Raw genomic sequence first — 24284 nt, 5'->3', positions numbered from 1 at the left:
TGATTCTATTAGAATGATATTTATGTATTTAAAACAGATATGGTTAAGGAGTTTAGCAAAAATAATGTCTCAATACATAAGATCAGAGATTAAGCGTGGAGGAAGAAAGTTGGAGAAGGATTAACAAGAAGTGATGTTTTCAAATTTCATGTGTGGTTAGAAGCCATCATCTTAGTGACTCAAGGCAGTAATACTACTGCTTTACAATTCAGTGCTCTAAAATAATGTTACAGATATTGCATGTACTTTTAAAAGCATATATCATTTTGGGGATACTCTTTGATGCCAAGTTAAGAAATTCTGAAGTGTTTAAAATGATACAAACTTAGAGCATGATCTGTGTTCCTTTTTTTTTTTTAATCAGATAAGCTTCTTGGTTTTGGGTGCAGATCTGAAAAGTTAACATTTCTTGAACCAATAAAATGTTTCCAGTTTTATATAATTATATCACAAAGTCTACCTTCTGCCTTGATTTGCAAAGAAAAGCTCCAAAAAGGACCATAAAGAAGAGGAGATAACACACAAATAGTGAGCAATGAAGTAGATGTACAAAATGGTTTGTGCAGATTTGGCACTTAAAACATACAGCAGCTGAAGTACATCTTAAATTTCATTTAGTGAATATATTGCTCACGAGTCCCTCTCTTCATTTCCTGAGGAAGTAGATCCCTATTCTCTCCCATATGGTGAGAAAATCTCTTTGCTATCCAAACAGTTTCCCTGTTTACATTTGTTCTTCCATCCCCTTCTGATTCCTCAGCAAAGCAGCTGCTTTGAAAAGAAGCTCAAAGGATTACCTTGAAATGGTTACCCACTCTCCCCCTTTTCTGCTCCAAGAAGAAAGTTTCTTTCTGTATTTTCCCAGCATTATTAAGAGTCAAGACTTGAGGCCTTAAGGTACATTTCCTATATTCTTCTTTTGTTTTAAACTTGAAAGCAAAATAATCTTCCCAAGTCTACCATGAGGATGAATTTCAGAATGCACAATAACTTACATTTACCGAGAAAACTGTTAAGTCAGAATCTTCTAAAATAGAGATAACAATAACAAGTGTGATGCCAATACTCCTATCCTGATACATTGTAAAAAATCATCTCTTTCCTTACTGTGTCCTACATCCTTTCTTCTTTTCTTTTTTTTTTTGAGATGGAGTTTTGCTCTTGTTGCCCCGGCTGGAGTGCAATGGTGCAATCTTGGCTTACTGTAACCTCTGCCTCCCGGGTTCAAGCAATTCTCCTGCCTCAGCCTCCCTAGTAGCTGGGATTACAGGTGCCCACCACCATGCCCAGCTAATTTTTTGTATTTTTAGTAGAGGTGGGGTTTCCCCATGTTGGCCAGGCTGGTCTCGAACTCCTGACCTTAGGTGATCTGCCCACCTTGGTCTCCCAAAGTGCTGGGATTACAGGCGTGAGCCACTGCGCCCGGCCACATCTTCCTTTCTTAATGAATTTAGAGTCTCCTCCTACATCAAAATGGTATTAGAGAGAATGCTAAGGATAATTCCATGGATCTCATGATAAACAATTGGAATAAAAGAGCTTGCCACTTAGTCATGATTATTAGCATGAAAATGTGATGATGCAGCCTATTTTGGGGGAGGGATGAAGTGTCATTGAATCAGCTCATGAGTAGTCTGGCATGCGACTTTCTGTTCCTTGCAAACAAGTTGCATGATAGGGGAACATCAACACTATGCCAGTGTGTCCCTGAAGAAAAGGTAGCTGGTTTTGTTTTGGTCAAAGTAGGAATGAGTCTGGAAAGGGATTCAGTTTTATGAACATTGTTTTGCCTGCTTTAGAAAAGATGACAGATAGATAAGAGTCAACCAATGCTTTGGGAAGAGATAAGATTAGCATTTAAAAGCTTAACCCATGTCATCACTTCTGGGTATGTCTTCCCTGAGTGAAATCTTATTCTTTGCATGCATTTTGAATGCTGAATCACCATGAATGATTTTTATGAATGGCTACTTTGGAAATGTTAATGGATTGCAACTCACTGGGGAAATAAAAAATTTATGGTTGCGTATTACAATAAATTCTAAATAAAGCAGTATATGGAATTGTTGACTTCTCAGAGACTTCCAGTGAACTTACTGCAGGACAGTGTCTACATTTCAGCTCTGTGTGATACTTTCAGTGTTTTCGCTTTTTTAATATGCCCCTTTTTGTCAATAAAGGAAAGAAACTCCACTTTATACTTATGTAGTTTCTTCAGAAAGGGAGCTCTGGGGATTTTATAGCCAGGTCAGCCCTTCGATTTTGGGCCGCATCTACCAGGAGAAGCATTTTTCAATGATTGTTCATTCATTAAAATTGTCTATTTACGTTGTCCCTGCCCTTCTTGGAGCTTGTAGTCTACTCATGGTTTTATAGCCTAGTTTTCCACTTACATGGACCTAGGGAAGTATTAAAGGTACAAAGAAAATGGTTAAAAGTTCAAACTGAGAAGCATTTAGCTAATCGTCACTATTTGAATTTAGCAGTTATTGAGCCTAAGAGTGAGAAGGATGACAATGGTTTATACCCAACTGATGAACAAAGCCCTTCTGTTTATCCTTCACTCATTCATTCTAAATATATTTACGAGGGGCTTCTTCACACCTGCCATTGCCTTAGTCAGTCTGACAAAACAGGGAGGGACTGAAAGTCCATATGGCACCTTATGGTGCTCACAGTCAAGTGTAAGAAACAGATAATAAGCAAAACTGGTTGGCGATGTTGCAATTCTATTGTGTAAATATGGAAACCAGCTGCTGAGGATTGAATTGTACATTGTCCAGCCTTCCTCTCTGCCCCATTATATGTACCTGGGTTTATTCTCTAGTAACACAATTTAGATAGTGCCAGTACCTTGGTCTGTACCATATAAAAGAGAATTTTATTGAAGGAGAACTTTTATGAGCAATTCAGTAGCAGTTAGCAATACATACAATCCACAAATATGGAGGATTATGTACTATGAGAAAGGACCAAATCAAGGTGCTAGAGGTAAGAACGACGGATAAGAATAATATAATCCTCATTCTTATACCATGTATATTCTTGTTGGGAGGAACAGATGGTAAGAGTAAACTAATTGGGTAATCAAAATAATTTCTGAGAATGAAAAGTGCTTAAGGGAAAGCAAAACTGTGATGTGATGTGATAAGAGGTGCTCCTTAGGACAGGTTACCTGGGAAGGCTTCTCTGAGAAGGTGATATTTGAACTGAGTCCTGAATGATGAGAACAACTTGCCATTGGCAAAGCCCAAAAAGGAGAAAACTGGCAGCAGCAAGTACAAAGGGCTTGAGGCAGGAATTACCTTCCAGGTATTTCAGGAACATAAAGGAGGCCAGTGTGGCTAGAGCATGGTGGGAAGATAAAGGTTACTAAGGCGTAAACATGGAGTTGGACAAGTCTGTCTTCCGAAGGTCTCTGTAGGCCTTGATTAGGAGTTCGAGTCTTACTGTAAATGTAATGGGAAGGCATTGGGAGATTTTAAGCAGGTAGTGATCATGTTTTATATATTCCCAGAAGAAGATACTATTGTGAGTAATAAGTCTGAAAGCAAAGAAGGCTATTTAGAGGATCCCTGTAATCTTCCAGTAAGAGTGTGCTAAGAACTTAGCACAAGCTAAAGTTGTACAAGATGAAATGGAGAGAAATGAGTTTTGAGATTTATTTTGCTGGTAGAAAATATGATCAGATGTGGAAATAGGGGACTGGGAAGAATCAAGGATGGTGCCCAGATTTTTGGCTTAAACCACCATTCTTCAAGTTTGGGCATGATGTTACTGGGAATGCTTATTCTAGACAGCAACGACAATAGCCATAGCAAACATTTATAAAGGTGCATTATTTGACAGGTACTATACTAAATGCTCACTTACATAACTATATTTAATCCTCAGCAAACCTATAAAGTCATTTCTGTTATTACACCCATTTACAGATGAGGAAACTGAGGCCCAGAATGATAAAATAACTTTCCAACGGCCATAAGGATTGTGTCAAAGTAGAAATTAAAATATGGGCAGTCTGATTCTAAGGTTGATGTTTTCCAACCCCCTCCTCTATACCACTTCTCTGTGCATGAGTAAACACACTGTTTTCTTTCTTTCTTTTTTTTTTTTTTTTTTTTTTGAGACAGAGTCTCGCTTTGTTACCCAGGCTTGAGTGCAGTGGTGCAATCTCGGCTCACCGCAACCTCCACCTCCCAGGTTCAAGCGATTCTCCTGCCTCAGCCCCCCAAGTAGCTGGGACTACAGGCGCATGCCACCATGCCGGGCTAATTTTTTTATTTTTAGTAGAGACGGGGTTTCACTGTGTTGGCCAGGCTGGTCTCGAACTCCTGACCTTGTGATCCGCCCGCCTCAGCCTCCCAAAGTGCTGGGATTACAGGCGTGAGCCACAGCGCCCGGCCAACACACTGTTTTCTAAAGCTGTTTTGGATATATTAGTGAAGCTGAAGTTGACTTTTGAAACTTTGCTATTTAGGTTAACATTCACCTGTTGCCCAAACAATTTTTGCCTCACTTTTATACTAGGTAGAAAAGAGCCTGCCTGCTTAGAAGAGCGGATCCAAATCCAAGCTCAGGGGGCAGTTTCACAACCTCTTTATTTCACTTTCCAGGGCTGATCTTTAATCTATGGGGAGGCAGAGGATAAATGAGATTGTTTACAATTATTATGTGCAATTAAAAAGAAAATACATTTTTTTAAAATGGGTTGTATTGTGAATGATTGTATAGTCATTTACTGTTAGCACAGCTTTTAGAATATTTAAGGGATCAATAAAGATAAAATTATAACTGTAGCATCAACTGTGGTTTAACTGTAGCTAACTGAACTAGCTATAGTTAACTATTAACTGTAATTAACAAAATAATAATTAGAGCATTAATAGTCATGTAATGTTCTCATAGATCTGCCAATTGGCTTGTGAGTGCTTTACATAACATTGTCTTATGTAATCTTTTCAAAACTGCAAAAACATGTTATCATCACAAGAAAACTGAGTCTCAGAGAGGTTACATAATTTGCTCTGGATTACAACACGTGACAGCACCAGGATTTGAATTCATATCTTACTTTGATAACGTTCTCTGTTTTAAATGTCATCATCTTCATAAACAGTGAACCTGCAATTGACATATATTGTTATCAGAAGAACAAGTCCTGGGCATGTCATTGAACCTGGAGTTGTAGAGTATTGTTACCAGAGAAACGTGTCTCAGGCGTGTCAATGAATCTGCAATTGAAGTTTATTGTTACCAGAGGAACTTGTCCCAGGCATGCCAACTGTAAATGCTTTGCTGTGTTTCAGCTGGTAGAATTGTATAAAACTCTCATGGATTGCCTATAAAAAATTGGTCTTTTTTAAAATTTAAAATAATCCTTATTTTTCAACTTGAATTGTGAAATACTAATGGGAAATTTCTAAGGAAAATTTTGACCACCCTTAGGAGAAATAAATGCTTAATTACTTGGCTTTTTCCCCTTGTTTTGCTTAGGATTTAATTTTGGACAATATAATCTACTCTGCCTGATTGAAACCTGGAATATACTTCAAAGAGTATATTGAAGTGCATTTGATGGCCTGTGGAATTTTTGGAAGGGCCGTAGGAGCAGACTGCAAGCTGAGCTTCCAGAACACTCCCAGCACTCAGAACTTAAGTCCACTACAGTCTGTAAATATGTTGCGGCCAGTGCAGAAAGCTGTTACTGCTGCTGACTGGAGGGTCTTGCTGCCCGCAGTACCAACTAAGCCAACAAAATGCATGCCCACAGCCAGCCTGTCTTCTCGAGTATTTCCTTCCCATATCAGATCTTGCAGTCACGCCTAATTGGCAGAACCGAAGTCCCATCTACAACCCTGGATAACTTAAAGGGCGTCTGATAAATGGAGTTTTTAGCTTTCCAGCCATGATAGTTTAGAGGGATATGCTAGGAGAATATTGGAATGGCAATTGAAAGAGACAATCAACAGTATTCTGTGCACTCAATACACTTAACTTTTCTTATCTTTTTTGTTTTTAATTTCCATAGGTTATTGGGGAACAGGGGGTGTTTGGTTACATGAGTAAGTTCTTTAGTGGTGATTTGTGAGATTTTGGTGCACCCATCACCCAAGTAGTATACACTGTACCCAATTTGTCATCTTTTATCCCTCACCCCCTCAAGTTACTCTAAATCAAGAGCACCTAGTATGTAGCCCTTCAATCAAATACAACGTTGTATACCTTTTAAGACATTTTTGTTTTGTTTGTTTTCTTTAACAATATAACACTCATGAACTATCTAAAATATTATATCTCAGACTTTATAGAGTACCTAATAATCACATAGAGGGCTTATTAAAAGATGTGCTTTCCTGAGATGCACCCTCAGAAATTTGGATTCCCTCTGACATGCAGGAATCTGTATTTTAAGTAAACACCCCAGATGATTACACTTTCATCTAAACATAACACAGCTGACTCCCTTGGTTTCAGTTGGAACACCTTCAGTGAAAGAAGGAACATTTTAACAGTTTATTCCATCCCACTAAAAAGGCAGTTGGTATGTCTCGCACACATTGCATAATTCGCAAAGCCAGTTTGTGACCTTTGCCAATCAAGCTTGTCATCTGATGTGACAGAGAAAACGATCAAGATTGTGAACGTTCTTTGAGCTCATGTCTCTAGCTCCACTCATTTTGATGATATTTGGAAGCAGTTAAAGTAGAGTATAAAGATTTAGTTTATTCTCATGTAGTAAAATATCCAGGTTGGTGAGTGGCGGGTCGTGGGGGGTGGGGGGAACTTTGTTGAAAATTTTCTGAGCTGCTTCCTCAGATTTTTATTTATTTATTTATTTATTTAAAAGGTCTTGTGAGACTAAACTTGTCAGATTTTCAGTAGCAGATGTGAAAATACATATGAGCACATTAATTACATCCATAGTGGAAAAAAACACAAAAAGGTTCTAGGAAATTCAGGCATTCGGTCTCAGATTGGGCACTTGGGATCAGATGGCAACTGAAGCCTATGCTCATTTCACATCACTAAATGGTTTGGAGTTCAAAATATTTTAGAGATTTTAAATAATTACATAATTTTTGATTTACATGAGATCTCACTTTCAGAAGCAAGTCATGTATTTGAAAGAGTATAAATTATGATTTATGTTTCTGTAGCTGTTTTTAGAGAGCTACAGCCCTCAGATTCTTGTACATCAGGGTGATGTACAACCCTCAGATTCTTGTACATCAGGGTAGTTCAATTTTAAGAGCAGCTAGTTGGCATAAGAGTAAACGGTGCCCGTGTCCATGGAGTGCTGAAGATGCAGATTTCAGAACCTTCATGAATTTTTAAAATTATGTTTCCATATTTTGGCCGGTGTTGGGGGAGGTCTGCTCGTCTTATTTCTTTGAAAATACACACTTATTGCAGAGAGTTGGCAGTAGATATATAAACCTAGCTAACTTAAAGGGCATCTGAGAAATGGCGTTTTTAGCTTTCCAGACGTGATAGTTGAGAATTAAACTAGTACCCATCAGTTTTCTAGACTAGCTCAGTCTGTTACACATCATTATCCTCACAGAAATTAGAATTAGTCATTAGCTCGCATCTCCTTAAAATTAAGTGGATTATACTGTGTAGGGGATTTTTTTCCCCTCTGCTTTGTATAACTGCTAAAGAGCTTTATGAATAGCTAATGATCTACTTTTTAAACCATTGTTACTAATTAGATAGTCTATACTGCTGTCACAAATGCTTACTCTATTATGTACATCTTTATTAAAATTAGTCACAGTAAAAACCTGAACACTCAGGCCCTATATTCTTGCCTGAGGTACCAGTCTTTTATCAGGGATTTTTACACAGGGTCAAAACTTCTGAGCTCACCTGGCTCTGTTAACCCCAGGTGAGTTGTTCCCTATTCCTAGGCCATTTAAAAAAGAGAAATGCTGAGTTTATTATTTTAGTCCCACTCTTTCAGGGCTGTGTGTTCCCTTCTACCAAGACCGAAGTGAACTTTTCTAGCCCTTTCCATGATCACTCACTCTCTTCTTTCTTTTTTGGCAAACTGTAGTAATATACCCTTGAAATTCCCTCATACTCATTCACTCCTGTAGTCCATCCACTGTGATTGACTTTTAATTCCATCAACTCAATGGCAACTGCCCTCATTAAGGTCAGCTCCATTAAGTACTCTTTAGTAAACATCATATTGACATCTTTTAGTGCTTGTTTTATTCATTGCCTTCTCCCTTTGGTATTTTTTTTTCCATTGGCTGCTGTACTCCACAATCAACTGATTTCCCTCTCATGTATTTGGCTTCACATTCTCTCATCTCCTACACAGATAGTTCATGATAGAATGGTATCTATCTATGGTATGGTAGTATTCACTAAGGTTTTTGGTGATAAACTCCCAGACTCCTGCTGCCTCTTCTCTTCCTACATATCTGGATCAGCAGATAGCACCACTTTTTACACAGTCACCCAAACTGGAACCTGGAAGTCATTTGTGCCTCTTCCCCTTTTGACCCTACCCTCTTTTCATTAGTCACCAAGATCTTCCGTTCTACTTCCATATCCTGTTGAACGTGTTCATTTCTCTCCATTCTCACTGCCACTGCCCTAGTTAAGGCCCTTATCATCTCAGCTTTGGATTACTTCAGTGACCTCCTAATGGGCCTCATGCCCCCAGGTTTGTTGCCCTCTCTCCCCCAGTCCATCCTTCATTCTGATGCCTGATAAACCTTTTAACAATAAATCAGATCTTGACACTCCCTTGCTTGAAATCATTCCAGGTCTCCCCAGTGCTTTTAAAATGAAATCTAAATCAATTAGCAAGGAGGGCCTCTACATATCTCTCTAGCCTTGCCTTTTTTTTTTTTGCTTATTCTTTGAAACTTATTTTCCAATGGAGTAAAAAAATCACAGAATTCTAAGAACATGCCTTGTTTCCACACTTCTGTGGGCACCTGCTACTTCCTCTGTCAGGGGTCTTCTCCCTCACTAACTTTGAGTTGGCTGCCCCCGATCACCTTTGGAGAAGCTTCTCCCCCCAGAAACTATCAGCCCCTCCCTCAAATGCCCCTGTCCCCCAAATGCCCCCCTCCCCAAGTCAGGTTTAGCTGTACTTGGGGCAGGGGGCAGTTGAGGGAGGGGCTGGGCCTTTTCTCTCTGACTCCCACCACTGTGCTGTGTTCTCTAGTAGCTTGAGCTTCCTGAGGCCAGTGATCATAGTCTTTCTGTCTTTATCTTATGTATTTATTAGATACTCCATACATGTCTGTTAAATGAAGAAGTGGCCCCTGGGATAATGTTACTAGAAGTCTGAAAGCACCCAATTTTGTTTTTATAAGAAGAAACAACTTATCGCTTTATTTTTTGGGTTTCTCCCCTCCCTCTAGCTATGTAAATTTTTGTTTAAGCTATAGCTAAGTGTAACTTGATTTACCTGCGCGACTCATTTATTCAACCTGGTAATAACTTGACATGTAGTTTCAATTTGAAACTGATTGAGTTAAAGAGACCTATATGCCTTCTGTAACATGACCCTTTTAAATAAAATTTAGTAGTTCATTAAATATAAATGAAGTCAGTTTTATTATCTAACTGGCCTAGTATTTTTCTTTCCAGCATAGATAGTGTAGGTTTTGGTTTATATCCAATCCAGCAATTTCCTAGCAAAGTGGCCATAAGGAAGTTACCTAATCTCTCCCGAATTGTGTTTTGCTCACCTGCAGAGTAGGGTAATAATATCTACCTGGTTGATGGGAGGATTACAGGAAATAATATCTGCAAACTGCTTGTCCTATGCACAGCCCCTTAGAAGTCGATATATTTTGAGTTATTTCCGCTTTAAGTAGTATTTACATATAGAACGAGGACTGATTATTAAAGGGTGAATTTCCCCAAATTTTTCTCATGCATTGAATACCTTGAAATCTTTAAATTCCCCTGTTACATTAAATTCCCTTATTATATTACATTGTCTGCCTTTTCATATTAAGCAATTTCTTTCTAGTTTTTTTTGTTATAAGAGCATATTCATTACATATTTTAATGATCACCCATATTTTAAAACATTTTTAGCTTACTTCTTCACAAAAGGGAAGTTAGAAGAGTATCTTTACAAGATTTTGGCACCCACCAATTTGGACTCCAAGTTGGTCTGAGTTTCAATTAGTTACTCTGGTAACATCTGTTTTATTGATAGTAGTTAAGTTTCAAAAACTAACAAATCTCCTAAATGTTTCATTTGTCCCTTTGAGATTACTTAACAGTGCTTAGAGAAGAATTTTAGTCTGTGTAAGATGATTAGGTATTTTCCTTATAATGTTTAATGGTAAATTTTTAAGCAATTAAAAAGATCTGAAAAAAGAAGTCATATAGAACTGAATGGTTATTCACCAAATGAGGATCCTGTTGTTGGTTTACATAGATTATTTTTGGAAGATATGGTTCATATGAGTTAAGAAGACCTGAACTCAGGACCAGTTACCATACCTGTATCTTGGTAACTTGCTTTCCTGTCTTTGGGTAGTTGAGCCAGTTGGCTCTCTTCCAAAATACATTTGGGCTACAAGGGAACTGCCTGCTTCAATAGCTGGTATGCAGGATTAAAGAGAAGATGAATGTTGTTTTTGGCAGCAGCTGCTGTTTTGTTCAGGGCAGCTCTAATACCATTTCGTAGGTCTGTGCATAAAGAAAATGAGCTACACAAACACTTAACTTTCTTTTTGACTTTGTGACGTCTGTAATATGGACCCTGACAATGCATATTTTAAAATCACTTCTCATATTCATAGAGAAAAAAAGGCTTTTTTTCTGTATTTTATTTTTTTGTTTTTCCAAGTTTAGAGGATTGGTATCTTCTGGTTTCTTGAACAGCATATGTCTCCCTGATGTTCTTAGGCTGCATGCATTTTAATTTCTACTGAAGGAAAGGAATCTGCAGTGTGACTTATGTGTTGCAACACACGTTCAGATTAAGTCCGTGGTTTGTTTTGGGTGTTTGTAGCTCCTTTTCCTGGCATGTGGCCTTTTACTGTAAGGAAAGCTCTGTGTTCAGGAGGGATTGGTTATTGAGTGAATAGTCCACTGGAGTCTGCTGATGTTTGTTCTCAATAAAAATGAAAATTAAGCAAGACCTTTGCCTTTGAGGTCTTCAACCTCATCTTCTTGTAAATTCCTCCCACCCTAGACTTCTTTAAAGTACTTTTCTAGTACTGTCTGCTACTGTCTGCTCCCAGAAAAGGACCAGCCACATCTGTCACTGATGTTAACAAATTTTAGTCAGTATTACTTCCCTCTACCAGAACTGTTTCTACTGCATGCCTTGGTTGTAACAGTGTGCACAGATTTCTCATTATTTTTTTTCCTAATCATGTAAATAATTTGAAGGCAACATTTAGCAATGAAAGGATTATTGGAATATTGTGTGTTGTGGGGAATACACGGGGGACACTTTTGATGCATGTTTCTAAAAACAAAAATCGAGAACTACCCAGGACGATATGTGTCTATACAATGAAAGACTATCCAGATATGAGGGGTTATCACACAAAGAGCTTGACCTAGAGAGAAAAGTTGTACAATGATAAAACAAAGTAGCCAAAGAAAAATGTCATATACAGCTGCAGAGAATGTTAACAGAAAAAAAAATAGATGATTACCCAAACTGAAAAGATACATTTTAGAGCAGAAGTCACAAACACAGGGACATTTTGCTTCAGTGTATCTCCATTAGGGTGTGTGTGAGCGTGTGTGCACACCCACATATTTAGGCACCGTATTCCCTCAGTTTCCAGAAATTGGAAGAAGAGGAAGAGAAAACAAAGATAAATATTTTGTTGATATATTGGAACATGTCATTTAATTGGAAGTCAGTTGTCTGTTAACTGAAGCTACTCTAAACACAGTTCAGAACTAAGAAATAAATGAAAAAGGTGTGTGAACTCAAAGTCAGTGTCAAAATATTCATGTGCTAAAGGTCATACTCTTTGTACATGGGAGATCTACCCTATAAAGTCTTTTCTCAGAAAGTTTTACTCAAACATTTTTGAAGTACTTGTCTCCTGGTTTCCTAGCCAATGCAAAGCCCATAAACCACACAACAAATAATTGCATAACACCCATAGTTTGAATAGTTTCTCATTTGATTCTTACTACTAGTTCATGAGATGGGTAAGGCAAAAATTATTTTTACTATCATTTTATAGGCTGATAAATGGATACTCAGGGAGATTAGCTGACTTGTTTGAAGTCACATGGGAAGGGACTGAGAGGTTTTCTGGATCCATGTTCTGCCCATGGTTTCCAAAAGCGTTTTTTTTTTTTTTTTTTTTTTAAATTTCTTCTTGCCCTTGGAAACCTTTGTTTAAACAGAATCTTACTCAGAGGCATGAACAAATAAAACAACAAAAAAAGCTGAGCTGCTCTGCTTAAAATAAAGGGTGCAGGCCAATAATTCTGGCAGAGGCAATTCACTTTCCTCATTTGGAATAGCTTGACCATCACTACACTACACCTTTCATTCATTCATTCATTCATTCATTCCAAAAGTATTTCAATTGAGCTGTGTTTTATTTTTCTATTGCTGCTGTAATAAATTACCAAAAATTTAGTGACTGGCTGGGTGCGGTGGCTCATGCCTGTAATCTCAGCATTTTGGGAGGCTGAAGCGGGTGGATTACCTGAGCTCAGGAGTTCAAGACCAGCCTGGCCAACATGGTGAAACTCCGTCTCTACCAAAAATACAAAAAAAAAGAAAAGAAAAAGGCCAGCCATGGTGGCAGGCACCTATAATCCCAGCTACTTGGGAGGCTGAGGCAGGAGAATCACTTGAATCTGGGAGGCGGAGGTTGCAGTGAGCCGAGATTGCACCACTGCATCCCAGCCTGAGCAACAGAGAGAGACTCTGTCAAAAAAAAAAAAAAAAAAATTATCATAATTTTGAAGATCAAATGTTCAAAATAGGGCTCACTTACATCAAAGTATCAGCTGGACTATGTTGCTTTCCAAAGGCTCTAGGGGAGAATCTATTTCTTTCTCTTTTGCAGCTTCTAGAAGCTGCCTACATTTCTTGACTCTTGGTCCCTTCTCTCTATTTTCAATGCCAGCAAGGACGTGTTGAGTCCTTTTCAGGTCACATTTCCCCGACCCTTCTTCCATCATTGCACCTCTCTCTGAACAGAGCTGGAAAATAGTCTCCATTTTTAAGGACCGTGGGGATTAGATTGGACCCAGGGAATCTAGGATAGTCTCTTCATCTCTAGTTCTTAACGTAATCATGTCTGGAAAGTCCATTTTGCCATGTGTGGTGATATATTCACAAGTTCCAAGAATTAGGACATGGACATCTTTGGGGCCATTATACTTCCTGCTGTAAGCTCCCATATGGGACATGTGTTGTGTTCATCATCAAGAGTGCAGGAGACTAGAAATAGGCATGTTAGCAGTAACAATATGTTGCAAGTAATGACCTGACAATCTGGGGGAAACAGGAAAACTAAGGAACAAACAAATGAAACCTAAAATAAATTTTTAAAAGTTATACAAACAAGTATAGTAATTTGGAACCACTTGGAGAAGGGAAGCTACAACTACATAACTGAGATACTTTGAAAGTCTTCCTTTTATTTGATGAACCTGAACCGTCACAGAAAAGCAAAGTTTAATATTTCAATTCACTGTTTAAGAAATCAAAGTGTGTGTACAATATTAGAAAGACTTCTGTGTAGAAAAGTTAATACTGAAAAATTTCTTTTTTATATAAAGAAGTAAGCTCTGCATTTCAGCTCTCTCCTGAGTATACTGATGAAGGAGATGTCATTACTGCTTGGCAAAAATCTCAATATTTTTAACTTGATTATCTCCCTGTCCTAATGTTTAGCTATGCCAGAATGAATTCTTTAATTTTATGAAAGGTGGATATTTTTAATGCAAAGTATATGCAAAATTAAATTACAATATGAATTTATTTATAATGGCTTTAAAATAAAGGGCTTTAAGAAATATAGGTTTTTCAGAGATATTTGAATGTTCATAAGCTAACATAGATTTAATTTTAGCATTGACCCAGTGGATTTTTATAAAATGAACAAAACCGTGTCTTTGTAAGATATTTGAATTTAACTGATGCAAAAAAAATTTATGTTGCCCTGATCAAATCATTCTTCAATTATTATAGCAGTCTGTGTTGATATATTTTAAGGAACTATCAAAGGACATATATTAAAAATTATGATGACTTGAATAATGTAGACTATTCAGCTGTGGCATGGAATATGGAACAGACTTGTCTCCATATGCTTGATATTTGCAAAAGTATTAAAGTTTTAGAGATCTGCTATCGCATCACAGTTCTCACAAATCATCTAACAGATTTGCAGGAGTTCTGGGACAGTGTAGAGGGGCTAAAAGGACAGGAGTTAGAATTGGACAGACCTGGGCTTACTGATTTCACCACTCAGAAGTCACCAAACCACCCTGTACCTCAACTCCTTCATCTTTAAAATTAGGATATACGAAAGTTATTTTTTTCCTTATTAGATATCCAAGATGCTTGGTATATAGTAAATGTTCAGTAACTTTTAGCTCTATTCATGGAATTGTTCCCAAAACACCACCAGCATCTGCATTCACATTCCAGCGCTCTGCCTGATAGCATTGAACTACCTGTACTCCTATTTAAAGCCACAATTTCTACTTGAGAACTGAATCTCACCCCTTCTTTCCTGCTCAAGGCTGTTGCCCAAGCAGTCCCCTCTCTTCTGACCTATATTGCCAATTGCTTCCTCCTACTGGATCATTCCCATAGGCATACACTCATTCTGGCATTTCAACCTTCTTACAAATAAAACTCTCTTCACCCCCAATTTCTTGCCAGCTACTTCCCCATCTTGGTTTTATTTATTTATGTGTTTGTTTATCCAGTTGCTCTCCTTTGAAGGAAAACTCTTCAAAACAGCTGTTCATACTCACTGTTTCTGGTTAATCTCGTCTCCTGCTTTCTAAAACCCACTGTAGACTGGCTTTTTCCCATACCACTTCAATAAAACTGCTCTTGTTAATATTACCAGTGACCTTAATGTTGCCAAACCAGTGGTCAGTTATCAGTCCTTGTCTTACTCGGCCTATAACTGGCATTTGACATAGTTTGACCCTATTTTCCTTAAAGTACTTTTTTAAAGTCTTGGCTTCCTTCCATGATCTTTTTGCTTTGCTCTCTTGGACTCTTTTGTGGGTTCTCACTCTTCTGTCAGATCCCTTAAGGTTAGAACACCATAGCATGCTCAGTTCTTTGTTCTTTTTTATACTTTTACTCACTCCCTTGGTGATCTCATCCACTCACTTGCTTATATATGGAAGGCTATCATATTTATATCTGCACCCCAAGTTTCCCTCCTAAGTCCAGATTTAAATCTCTTGACCTGGCATTATCACTAGAATATCTCAAAGACATCTTAAACTTAACATACTCAAAATTTAACTCCTGATCTGCCCTCCAAACCTTCTCTACCCCCAGTCTTCCCCATATCAGTTGATGGCAACACCATCTTTCCAGTTGTTCATACCAAAGTTCTTATAGTCATCTTTGACTCTTTCTCTCAAATTGTACTCTATCAGGAAATTCTCATGGTTCAGCCTTCAGAAGATGTCCAGAATCTAACCACTTTCAGTCAATGTATTACTATAACCCTTTCTTGATTGGATTACGGCAGCAACCTCCCAACTTGTCGGTTTCATTTTCTACCTGTTGTCACCCTAAAGTCTATTTTTATTATAGCAATCAGACTGATCTTATTTAATTAATTTATTTTTATTCTGAAGTATATATCCCTCCTCTGCTCAAAATCTTGCAATAAATCCTATTTTATTCAAGTAAGAGTCAATGTCTGGGCAATAGGCTTCAACGCCCTACATGAGCTGTCCTCTCCATTGTCTCTCTGACATCATCATCTTCTACTGCTCCCTAATTTACTCTTGCTATGTCTTAAATAACAGACGCCTTAAATAGACCTTAGGACCTTGGCACCAGCTTTTCTCTCTGTATGCAGTACTCTTCACACAGATGTCTGCGTGGATTACTGCCTTAGCTTTGTCCAATCTTTGGTGAAATTTTATCTTCTTAATGAGACACTTATCAATATTACCCTGTTAAAAATTTCAAGCTGTTTCCACCCATACTGCAATCTCTGGAAAGAAAAGAGTACAGTTAGTTCTATGGCTCTTCTCGAGACTCAGAGATGCCTGGTGATTTGACCCTCCCTATAAGTCTTCTTTCAACAAGGACTCAAGAAACTTTTAGGTGTACATCTATACTTCCTCCAAGGGAATTCAGCTGAAGTTACTAGGTAGCAGGCACTGATGTGTGCTTTATTACAAGCATATGTCATGCACTGATATGTATTAATATTTTATTGTTGAGACTGGTACTGGTGGGGGTAGCTGCTCTAGAAAATGAATAGAAGTTCATGCCATATCCCTAAAAAGCTGCTCAGCTAGCAAGGTATAAGCAGAAGGAATGATTCTACCTACCCAACATCACCTATCATTGCCACACGTATCTTGAGTGTTCAGTGACTTTCTGATATCAGAGATGGCCTGGGAGTCTGCTCTGCTTGTGCTGTATGTACTCTTTTGTTATCTAACTTTTTTTTTTTTTTTTTTTTTTTGGTGATGGAGTCTAGCTTTTGTCGCCAGGCTAGAGTGCAGTGGCGCAATCTTGGCTCACTGCAACCTCCGCCTCACGGGTTCAAACGATTCTCCTGCCTCAGCCTCCTGAGTACCTGGGATTACAGGCATGCAGTGCCACACCCAGCTAATTTTTGTATTTTTAGTAGAGATGGGGATTCACCATGTTGGCCAGGCTGGTCTCGATCTCCTGACCTCATGATCCACCCACCTCGGCCTCCTAAAGTGCTGGGATTACAGGCATGAGCCACCACGCCCGGCCAACCTAACCTTTCTTAAAACTCAGCAGTACACTTGGTGCTGGGCAAAGCCTCCTGTGACTCATGACTGTGATTGTCACTCTGAACCCAAGATCACCAGTAAGGCAGAGTAGACATTATGATCCCGATCCCCTTTACCTTGCTCTAATCTTATTTTTCCCATAGCTTTTGACACCTTTTGACATACTGTATAACCTAGTTACTTATGTTTGTTGATTAAGCCTTATGAGGGCAGGAATTTTGTTCATTATATAGGCCTAGCACCTAGGACAATGCCTGGTATACACCAGATACTCAATAAATACTTGCTAGATGAATGAGAAAACAAATGTTTCTTTAGTATTTATTCAAAGCCAGGCGTAAAGGATTGCGAAGACCAGTAACAGAATTTCTGCCATTACATTTCTTTGAGCAAAGGATATGATTATGGTCATTTCTGAGATTGGTCCATTACAGAGATCCTTAGAGAAAGTTCCCAAATCACATCAGAAAGAGGGGTTTAGAGAAATATATTTCCAGGGAGGTTACATCTTAGCAATGACAATATAAAAGAAAGCTGACTTTAATAAATTATATTTACACATGTGAAGGAAGACTGTTATTAAGGGACAGTTTGTATGTAGGGGTTGTCTGTCCAAAAAGAAGAATCCTCAAACAGAAATAATTTATACAACTTAGTCTTCACTGTGGTCCAAGAAAGATGATACTATGAAGAGTGTGACCCCACAATGCTAGAAGTAGCCTTAAATAAAATTATGCAGGATTACTGCTAAAATAGACCATGGTGGTAAGGGAATAAAAGGATTTCAATCTTGAATACAAACCACTATATCCATGTAATTAGCATTGTAGTTTTAGAAATTTTAGCAAATAATAATCATTATTTGTTCTAGTATAATATCTAGTTAGCATGCAGATATTAATTGAAAATAATAATCCAGTTCCTTTTTAATATGGCTAGCTATGTAAATAGAGAAGATTTCTAGCCATGTGCATCTGGACTCTTGTGTAATTTTAAGATTTTACAGAAGAATGGTATCTCATAAAAGAATGTGCACATATTTTAAGATGTCTTCACATCTGCATGGTTTTGTCATGCTGTTTATTTTTCCTGGAACGTTCATCTTTTCTTTGTCAGCCCTTGCAAATCCTCCTTGTCCTCCTAAATCCAGCCACAGTCACATTTTCTTTCTGGCTTTTCTTGGCACTGTCTTCCTGCAACTGGTTCTCCCCCTTAAGGTTAATTGATTAATTGCTTCCTCTTCTGTGTTCCGAAAGTGTTTATCACAAGATGTGAGTGTTATTTATTTACCTGCCTCTGAGTTTCAAGGGCATCTTCAACATCTTTGTTACCCTAGTGACTGGCGTTGTTCCTGTTGCATAATATATATTCAATAAATGGTTATTGAATTTGAGCATCAGGATATATTTTTACCTTGACCACTGATTGACCCAGCAAATATTTATTAAGGACTTTTTATATGCAAGACACTGTGTTATGTGTTGTGAAGATACTACAAAGATAAATCAGTTGCACAAGTTCTTGAAACTCTACAGTGTAATAAGGAAAAATAAGTCATGCATAAAAGCAACTATAATACATAATAGAAAATGTTATTTTCAAGCCGATGTGTAGGTTATGTGTGTTCAAGAGAGAGAGAGAGAAGACAGATTACTTTCTGCTAGGGTTCAAGAATGCCTTCCTATTGGCTTAGGAAATATTTTCCTTAAGTGGCTAAAAAGCTGTGTTTCAAAATATTCTTTTGATGTCTCACAAATTCAGTGGAAATCTCTTAGGTCTAAAAATATACATCTCTCTCACTTTAACTTGGTGTGCTATTGTAGATTATTGGATTAAAGCACTGCTCAGGGATTATGCTGCTTCTTGCCAAGCAGTCTACATTTAAAGTAGAAATAAGATGTTTCTTTTGGTGCCATAAGGTATACATTTTATGCATTCTCTGGTTTTTAGAAGATACCCTAAGGGCTAAGTCTTTAACATGCTGCTACAAGTTTATTCCTAATTGCCATTGGGAAATTGGCTGAAGAAAGTTTTTAACAAAAGTTAACAATATTGTCATTGAGAGAATAATTCAAAATGGATTTTAACTAAAAGCTTTTAAAAACTTTGGTGAGCATAGCTTGAATGCGTAATATTTAATTGCATTTAAGCCAATCATATATTAGACTGATCTTTTTGTGCATCAAGGCATTAGATGTTAAAAGTTTGAATGATTACAGATTTTAACTGATGATCACCAAGCAATTTTTCTGTTTTCATTTAGACTTGGATTCTCACTTGCATTTATCTTCAGCTGCTCCTATTTAATCCTCTCGTCAAAACTGAAGGGATCTGCAGGAATCGTGTGACTAATAATGTAAAAGACGTCACTAAATTGGTAAGTAAGGAATGCTTTACCGTGCTGTGTAAAAAAGAGCTGTGGCTCTTTTTCCTGTGCTTGTTGATAAAAGATTTAGATTTTTCTTGCCCCAAAGTAATGTTTTCCTAAAGTGGGGAAAGTAATCACTGGGTTACAATAAAGGGTTTATAGAAAGCAGGTAGTGAGATATTTAGGGTCATGGATAATTTGTTGGTAAAACTGGCTAGTTGCACACCACTGCTGTGACTGCTTCTTTGCTGGTCTTCTCCCCATCCTTCATAGGCAGTGAAGGACCTTGGAGAGTTCGCTGTGTGCTGATGGGCTTGCCCCAGCTTGTTCCCCATAATCTCTCCAGTGGGTTTCCCAGCATGTTCTATTTCCCCTTCACATGTCTTCCTACTCTTCTTTAAAAAGCCTAATGAAAGGAAATCTGAAATGGCTATTCTCCTAATTCAATCAGCAGGAAGACCCTGTCACATGTCAGTGGGTGTTTGCTCCTTCAGGGAACATAGAGAGGTGATTCATTGCCCACATGTTGAAGGGACTCATCTCCCTGGTTTGTCACATTGAACTCTTCCCTCAGCGAAAGCATTTGCATTGCTTCCCCAAGTCACTGCCAGCTCCATGCTATGCTTCTCCAGATGCTTTCTCTCAAGATCAAGCCACAGAGAGGGCATAACACATCTGGAATGCATCCTTCCCAACCGTCATGATCTAGGGGAGATCTTAATGCTTTTTTGAACCATGTATGATTTCAGGATGAACAAAGCTTGAGAAGCAATTTTTAAATTCCTAGTTATTTAAATACTGACTAGAGAACCGAGGTGATGCGAGAATAGGTAAGAAATGAGGGTTGTGATATGGAGAAAAGGATGAAAAGTTTATTTTTTGAGGTACTGGGATAAGGAGTAGAAGGGGCTCTATTTATCTTCCCTCCTCTTGATATATATTTTCTGGTGTATATGTCTTATTTTGGGTTTATAATAGAACTTCAAAACAGAAGTTTAAGGCCACTGTTGAAGTCTTGCTGGCTTAGCCTCAATATAGAATTAGAAACACACAGACACAATTTATACAAATTCCTTAGGACCCAGAGAGTTCAGGTTTAAAAGCATTCTTCCATGCAGCAGCAGCAGATGTATCAGTATGTCTTACTTGAGGGAACTGTGAGCAAAGCCATGCAAGAGTTGTCTGCTATATACCCAGTTAGCTATTGTGTATAGGGATGGGGGTGAGGGGGGAGTACTTTTTTTTTTAAAAAAAACATACTGTTTAAAAATAGATCATGTTTTTTTTCCTTGAGTTGCTTGTTAGTTTGTGACCCAAGAAACAATACTAAAAGGACAGTATGTGTTTAAAATCTAACTTTTGTGAATGACCTGGATTCTAGTCTAGACTTAACATGTGATGGCTGTGTGATCTTAGTCAAGGCACTTGATCCCTTCTAGCCTCAGTTTCTTCATCTGTTAAATAGAGATAATATGTCAGCGGGATCTGAGGATAAATTGTAATAATGCAGCCTAAGCCCATAGTGAGCACAGTGCCTAGCACATAGTAAATATTTGACACATAGCACATAGTAAATAGTGTTAGACACTGTTACTATTTTATGATTATGTGAACTTAGGGAAGAGGAACCATACTAAGTGCCTCAGTTCAGAGCTGAAATGAGTGTCAGGTGGCATTACTGGAAGTAGGATGGTAGTAAGCACCATGAGATCAGTCACTATCTTAGCTCCCATCTGACTACTTATGCCCATGCCTAAATTCATTTATCAATAAATTGTTCTCAGATTCTAGAAGCTATTGACAAGACCAAGCAGAATCATACAGAAAATGTTATAGTAAACTTGTGCGAGATGACCTAGTCTAGCAAACCTGCACATGATCTTAGCTTTCTATAAGGAAGATAAAGTTTTTAGAGACAAGATGAAGGAAAAAAATAAGTCTACAAAGCAAGATAGACCCTTGAAGATGTAATGGTGCAAAACTACTTTTTAATGTATGTTATCTTAATACCCAATGGTCTAAGTCAGTTGTTGGCTAAATTTTTCATCTGGGAATTTTAATGGTGATATGAGAAGGGCGGGGAAAGCAAAGTAGATGATGTTCATTAAATGTTTGCTGGGTGAGTGAAGAAGAGGAAATGATGTACTTTACTTTAGTGAGCATCACAATCACCTGTCATGCTGATGAAAATTATGGGTACCTCTATTCACAATAGCAAAGACTTGGAACCAACCCAAATGTCCATCAATAATAGAAGACTGGATAAAGAAAATTTCACAAATATACACCATGGAATACTATGCAGCCATAAAAAAAGATGAGTTCATGTCCTTTGAAGGGACATGGATGAAGCTGGAAACAATTATTCTCAGCAAAATATCACAAGAACAGAAAACCAAACACCGCATGTTCTCACTCATAAGTGGGAGTTGAACAATGAGAACACAGGGACACAGGGAGGGGAACATTACACACTGGGGCCTGTTGGGGGGTGGGGGCCTGGAGGAGGGATAGCGTTTGGAGAAATACCTAATGTAAATGACGAGCTGATGGGTGCAGCAAAGCAACATGATATGTGTATACCTATGTAACAAACCTGCACGTTGTGCACATGTACCCTAGAACTTAAAGTATAATAATAATAATAAAAATTACAGGTGCCTGGGACTACACCAAGAAACTACTTTGGTAAGTCTGAAAGAGGGATCCAAACATCTATATTTTTAACAAAATTCTGAAAGGAGGCTTAAGAGCAATTGCTCTCGATGGTCTCTTCTGTCATTGTTTAGAAACCAAAATGTCTTGACTCTTATTTAATCTCAATTCCTATTATGACTAGTTATCATCTGTGTTGTATAGACTTATAAGGATGCCAGATTAATACAAATCTTCAAAATATGTTTAAAGTAGGTCACTACTGGTAGTCTCTCAGGGACTTATTTAAGGTACAGCTCTAAGGGCATCACTATACCGAATCTCAACTTGTGGAGATGGGGTGTAAGAACCCTAATGTTTCCAACTAGCATCTACATAAAAGTTATTTATGTAGAAGTATCAGGACTGCTTAGGCCGTAATGTTTATAGAGTGTGTGTGTGTGTGTGTGCATGTGTGTGTGTGTATTTTAATGTTTGAAAAGAAGTGGAGTGTTCCTATCCTAACTTAGTAATTTCATTTATTCAAACAGCAACATGAGGGACTGTTGAGATTTATGTATGTAGATAATCACAGCCTTTCTCTATACATGGTGGGGCAGAGCATCTTGAAGGAAGTCGGGAATGCTAGGTTTTTTTAATACCAGCTCCACTATTACCTGGCTGTGTGGCCTTGGACAAATCACTGAATCTTTCTGGCATTCAATTTCCTAATTTTTCAATTGAGGAACATGGACATGATCAATAGTTATTAATCTAGGGCTGACAAACTTCAAATGCTTACACATGAGGCTCAGAATTGTGCTGCCTTCATATGCCTTATGTTCATTTCTGAGGAGAGTGTGTAGCTTTTATCATTTCTCAGAGAAATCTAAGACACCAAAGAAGATAAGAACTACTAAATTAGAGAAACTTGGAGGCCCTTTTCAGCTTTGAAATTATTTTATTCCATAATGATGTTTTTTCAGGTTGCACCTCTTGGAATAATTCAATAATGACTCGACTGAAGGAGGTTATATAGGATAAGAGGAATTTGCTTTGCAGACATAACCTTGCTACATTTTATGTGAGGGAAAGAAAGTGGCCTGACAGTCCATTTTTGCCTGTGCTCACAGTTATTCCTTCAATGGAAATCATTCCTTTGCAGCCCCTACCAGTTTCATCTTTGCATTAGGTGGCAACCTGCACTGTGCCCACACACTTGAAGTTTTTTTGCTTGAAGTGATTCTCATGTCACAGAAGCACATGATTTATGACTTTAATGTCAAATTTTTTTTTTTTTAATTTCTTCTTGAACACTTTGTACTGCCCCTACAGTCCCCGTGGTTTTTATTCGAAATGCTTCTGGCCTGTTTACTAAGCATAATAGTTCATCTATTTACAGAACATTTTGCTTTGTTTCTAAAAAAATGTTGCAACATTTGTTTTAAATGGCAAACTCAGACTTACCTAAAGAAAGGGTCAAGTATCTGGGAAGAGGATGAATCAAGCTTTTATAACTTGTATCTATGGGATAGTTAGGTTGCAGATTTTAGTAGTTGTAATTGTTCATATAGGAAGGAAATCCAGATATTGAAAAAGTTCAAACTAGTTTTCTCTGTGTATTCTCCCTACTCTTCTCTTTGTTTGTGACAACTTTGTTTCTTCATTTGAGGCAATTTAACTCAATATGATTTTGTTGCTAAAGAGAAAAAATGTTTTGTCTTTAACTTTCTATTGGGTAATAACTTGTCTTCCTCAAAATGTTTCTTAAGGTCCCATCTCCATCTCGTAAAGGTGAAATTACTCTGTCTTTTCAAGGTCAGTCTACAAATTAGTAAGATAGCATTAGAACAAAGGAATCTATTGTCTTCCTGGTCTTGTGATAGGCACTTATTTCAAGTTGGCTATATTTATACATGATTCATGGAGATTATCGTAATGAGAGATTATAAAAATATCCTCAGATAACACATTTTCACACTTTGAATAGACAGTTTTGATTAATTCTGATTATTTTTCTTCTTCAAATATTATGTCCCTCAAGTAGAATTACCACTGCATTAAAGTGAAGAATTGGAGTCTCTGAATGTCCCCATTTCTGGATGAATTCTAAGCTTTTCTTCAGATGACCTAGGTATATCATTAATAGTGAAGATTTCACATAATTTTGTTTGACCTTCAAAAAATAATAGTTTGAAAGATAGTTTTCAAATTTTATTTTATTAGGTTGCAATATTTAGCATTTTAATTTCTGCTTCTGTGGTCAGCAGAAAATTCTTTCTCTATTTAAAGCTAAATTTAGGACATTTTGTATTTTAAA

The 24284-nt window shown here is 37.6% G+C and overlaps 1 protein-coding gene across 4 annotated transcripts in view; it reads left to right on the top strand.

Moving 5' to 3' along the window:
• The window catches only part of KITLG (KIT ligand), an 87855-nt gene that overhangs the window by 15674 nt on the left and 47897 nt on the right, over nt 1-24284 (top strand). For all 4 annotated transcript variants that reach the window (XM_003313839.7, XM_509255.9, XM_016923954.4 and 1 more), the window contains exon 2: nt 19226-19339. In XM_003313839.7, coding sequence (XP_003313887.1) covers nt 19226-19339 — 114 coding nt within the window. The remainder of the gene's footprint in view (nt 1-19225; nt 19340-24284) is intronic.

This window comes from Pan troglodytes, chromosome 10 (assembly GCF_028858775.2).
Source record: "Pan troglodytes isolate AG18354 chromosome 10, NHGRI_mPanTro3-v2.0_pri, whole genome shotgun sequence".
Lineage (NCBI taxonomy): Eukaryota > Metazoa > Chordata > Mammalia > Primates > Hominidae > Pan > Pan troglodytes.
The sequence above is the reverse complement of the archived record's forward strand: the minus strand, read 5'-3'. Positions and strand labels throughout refer to the sequence as shown.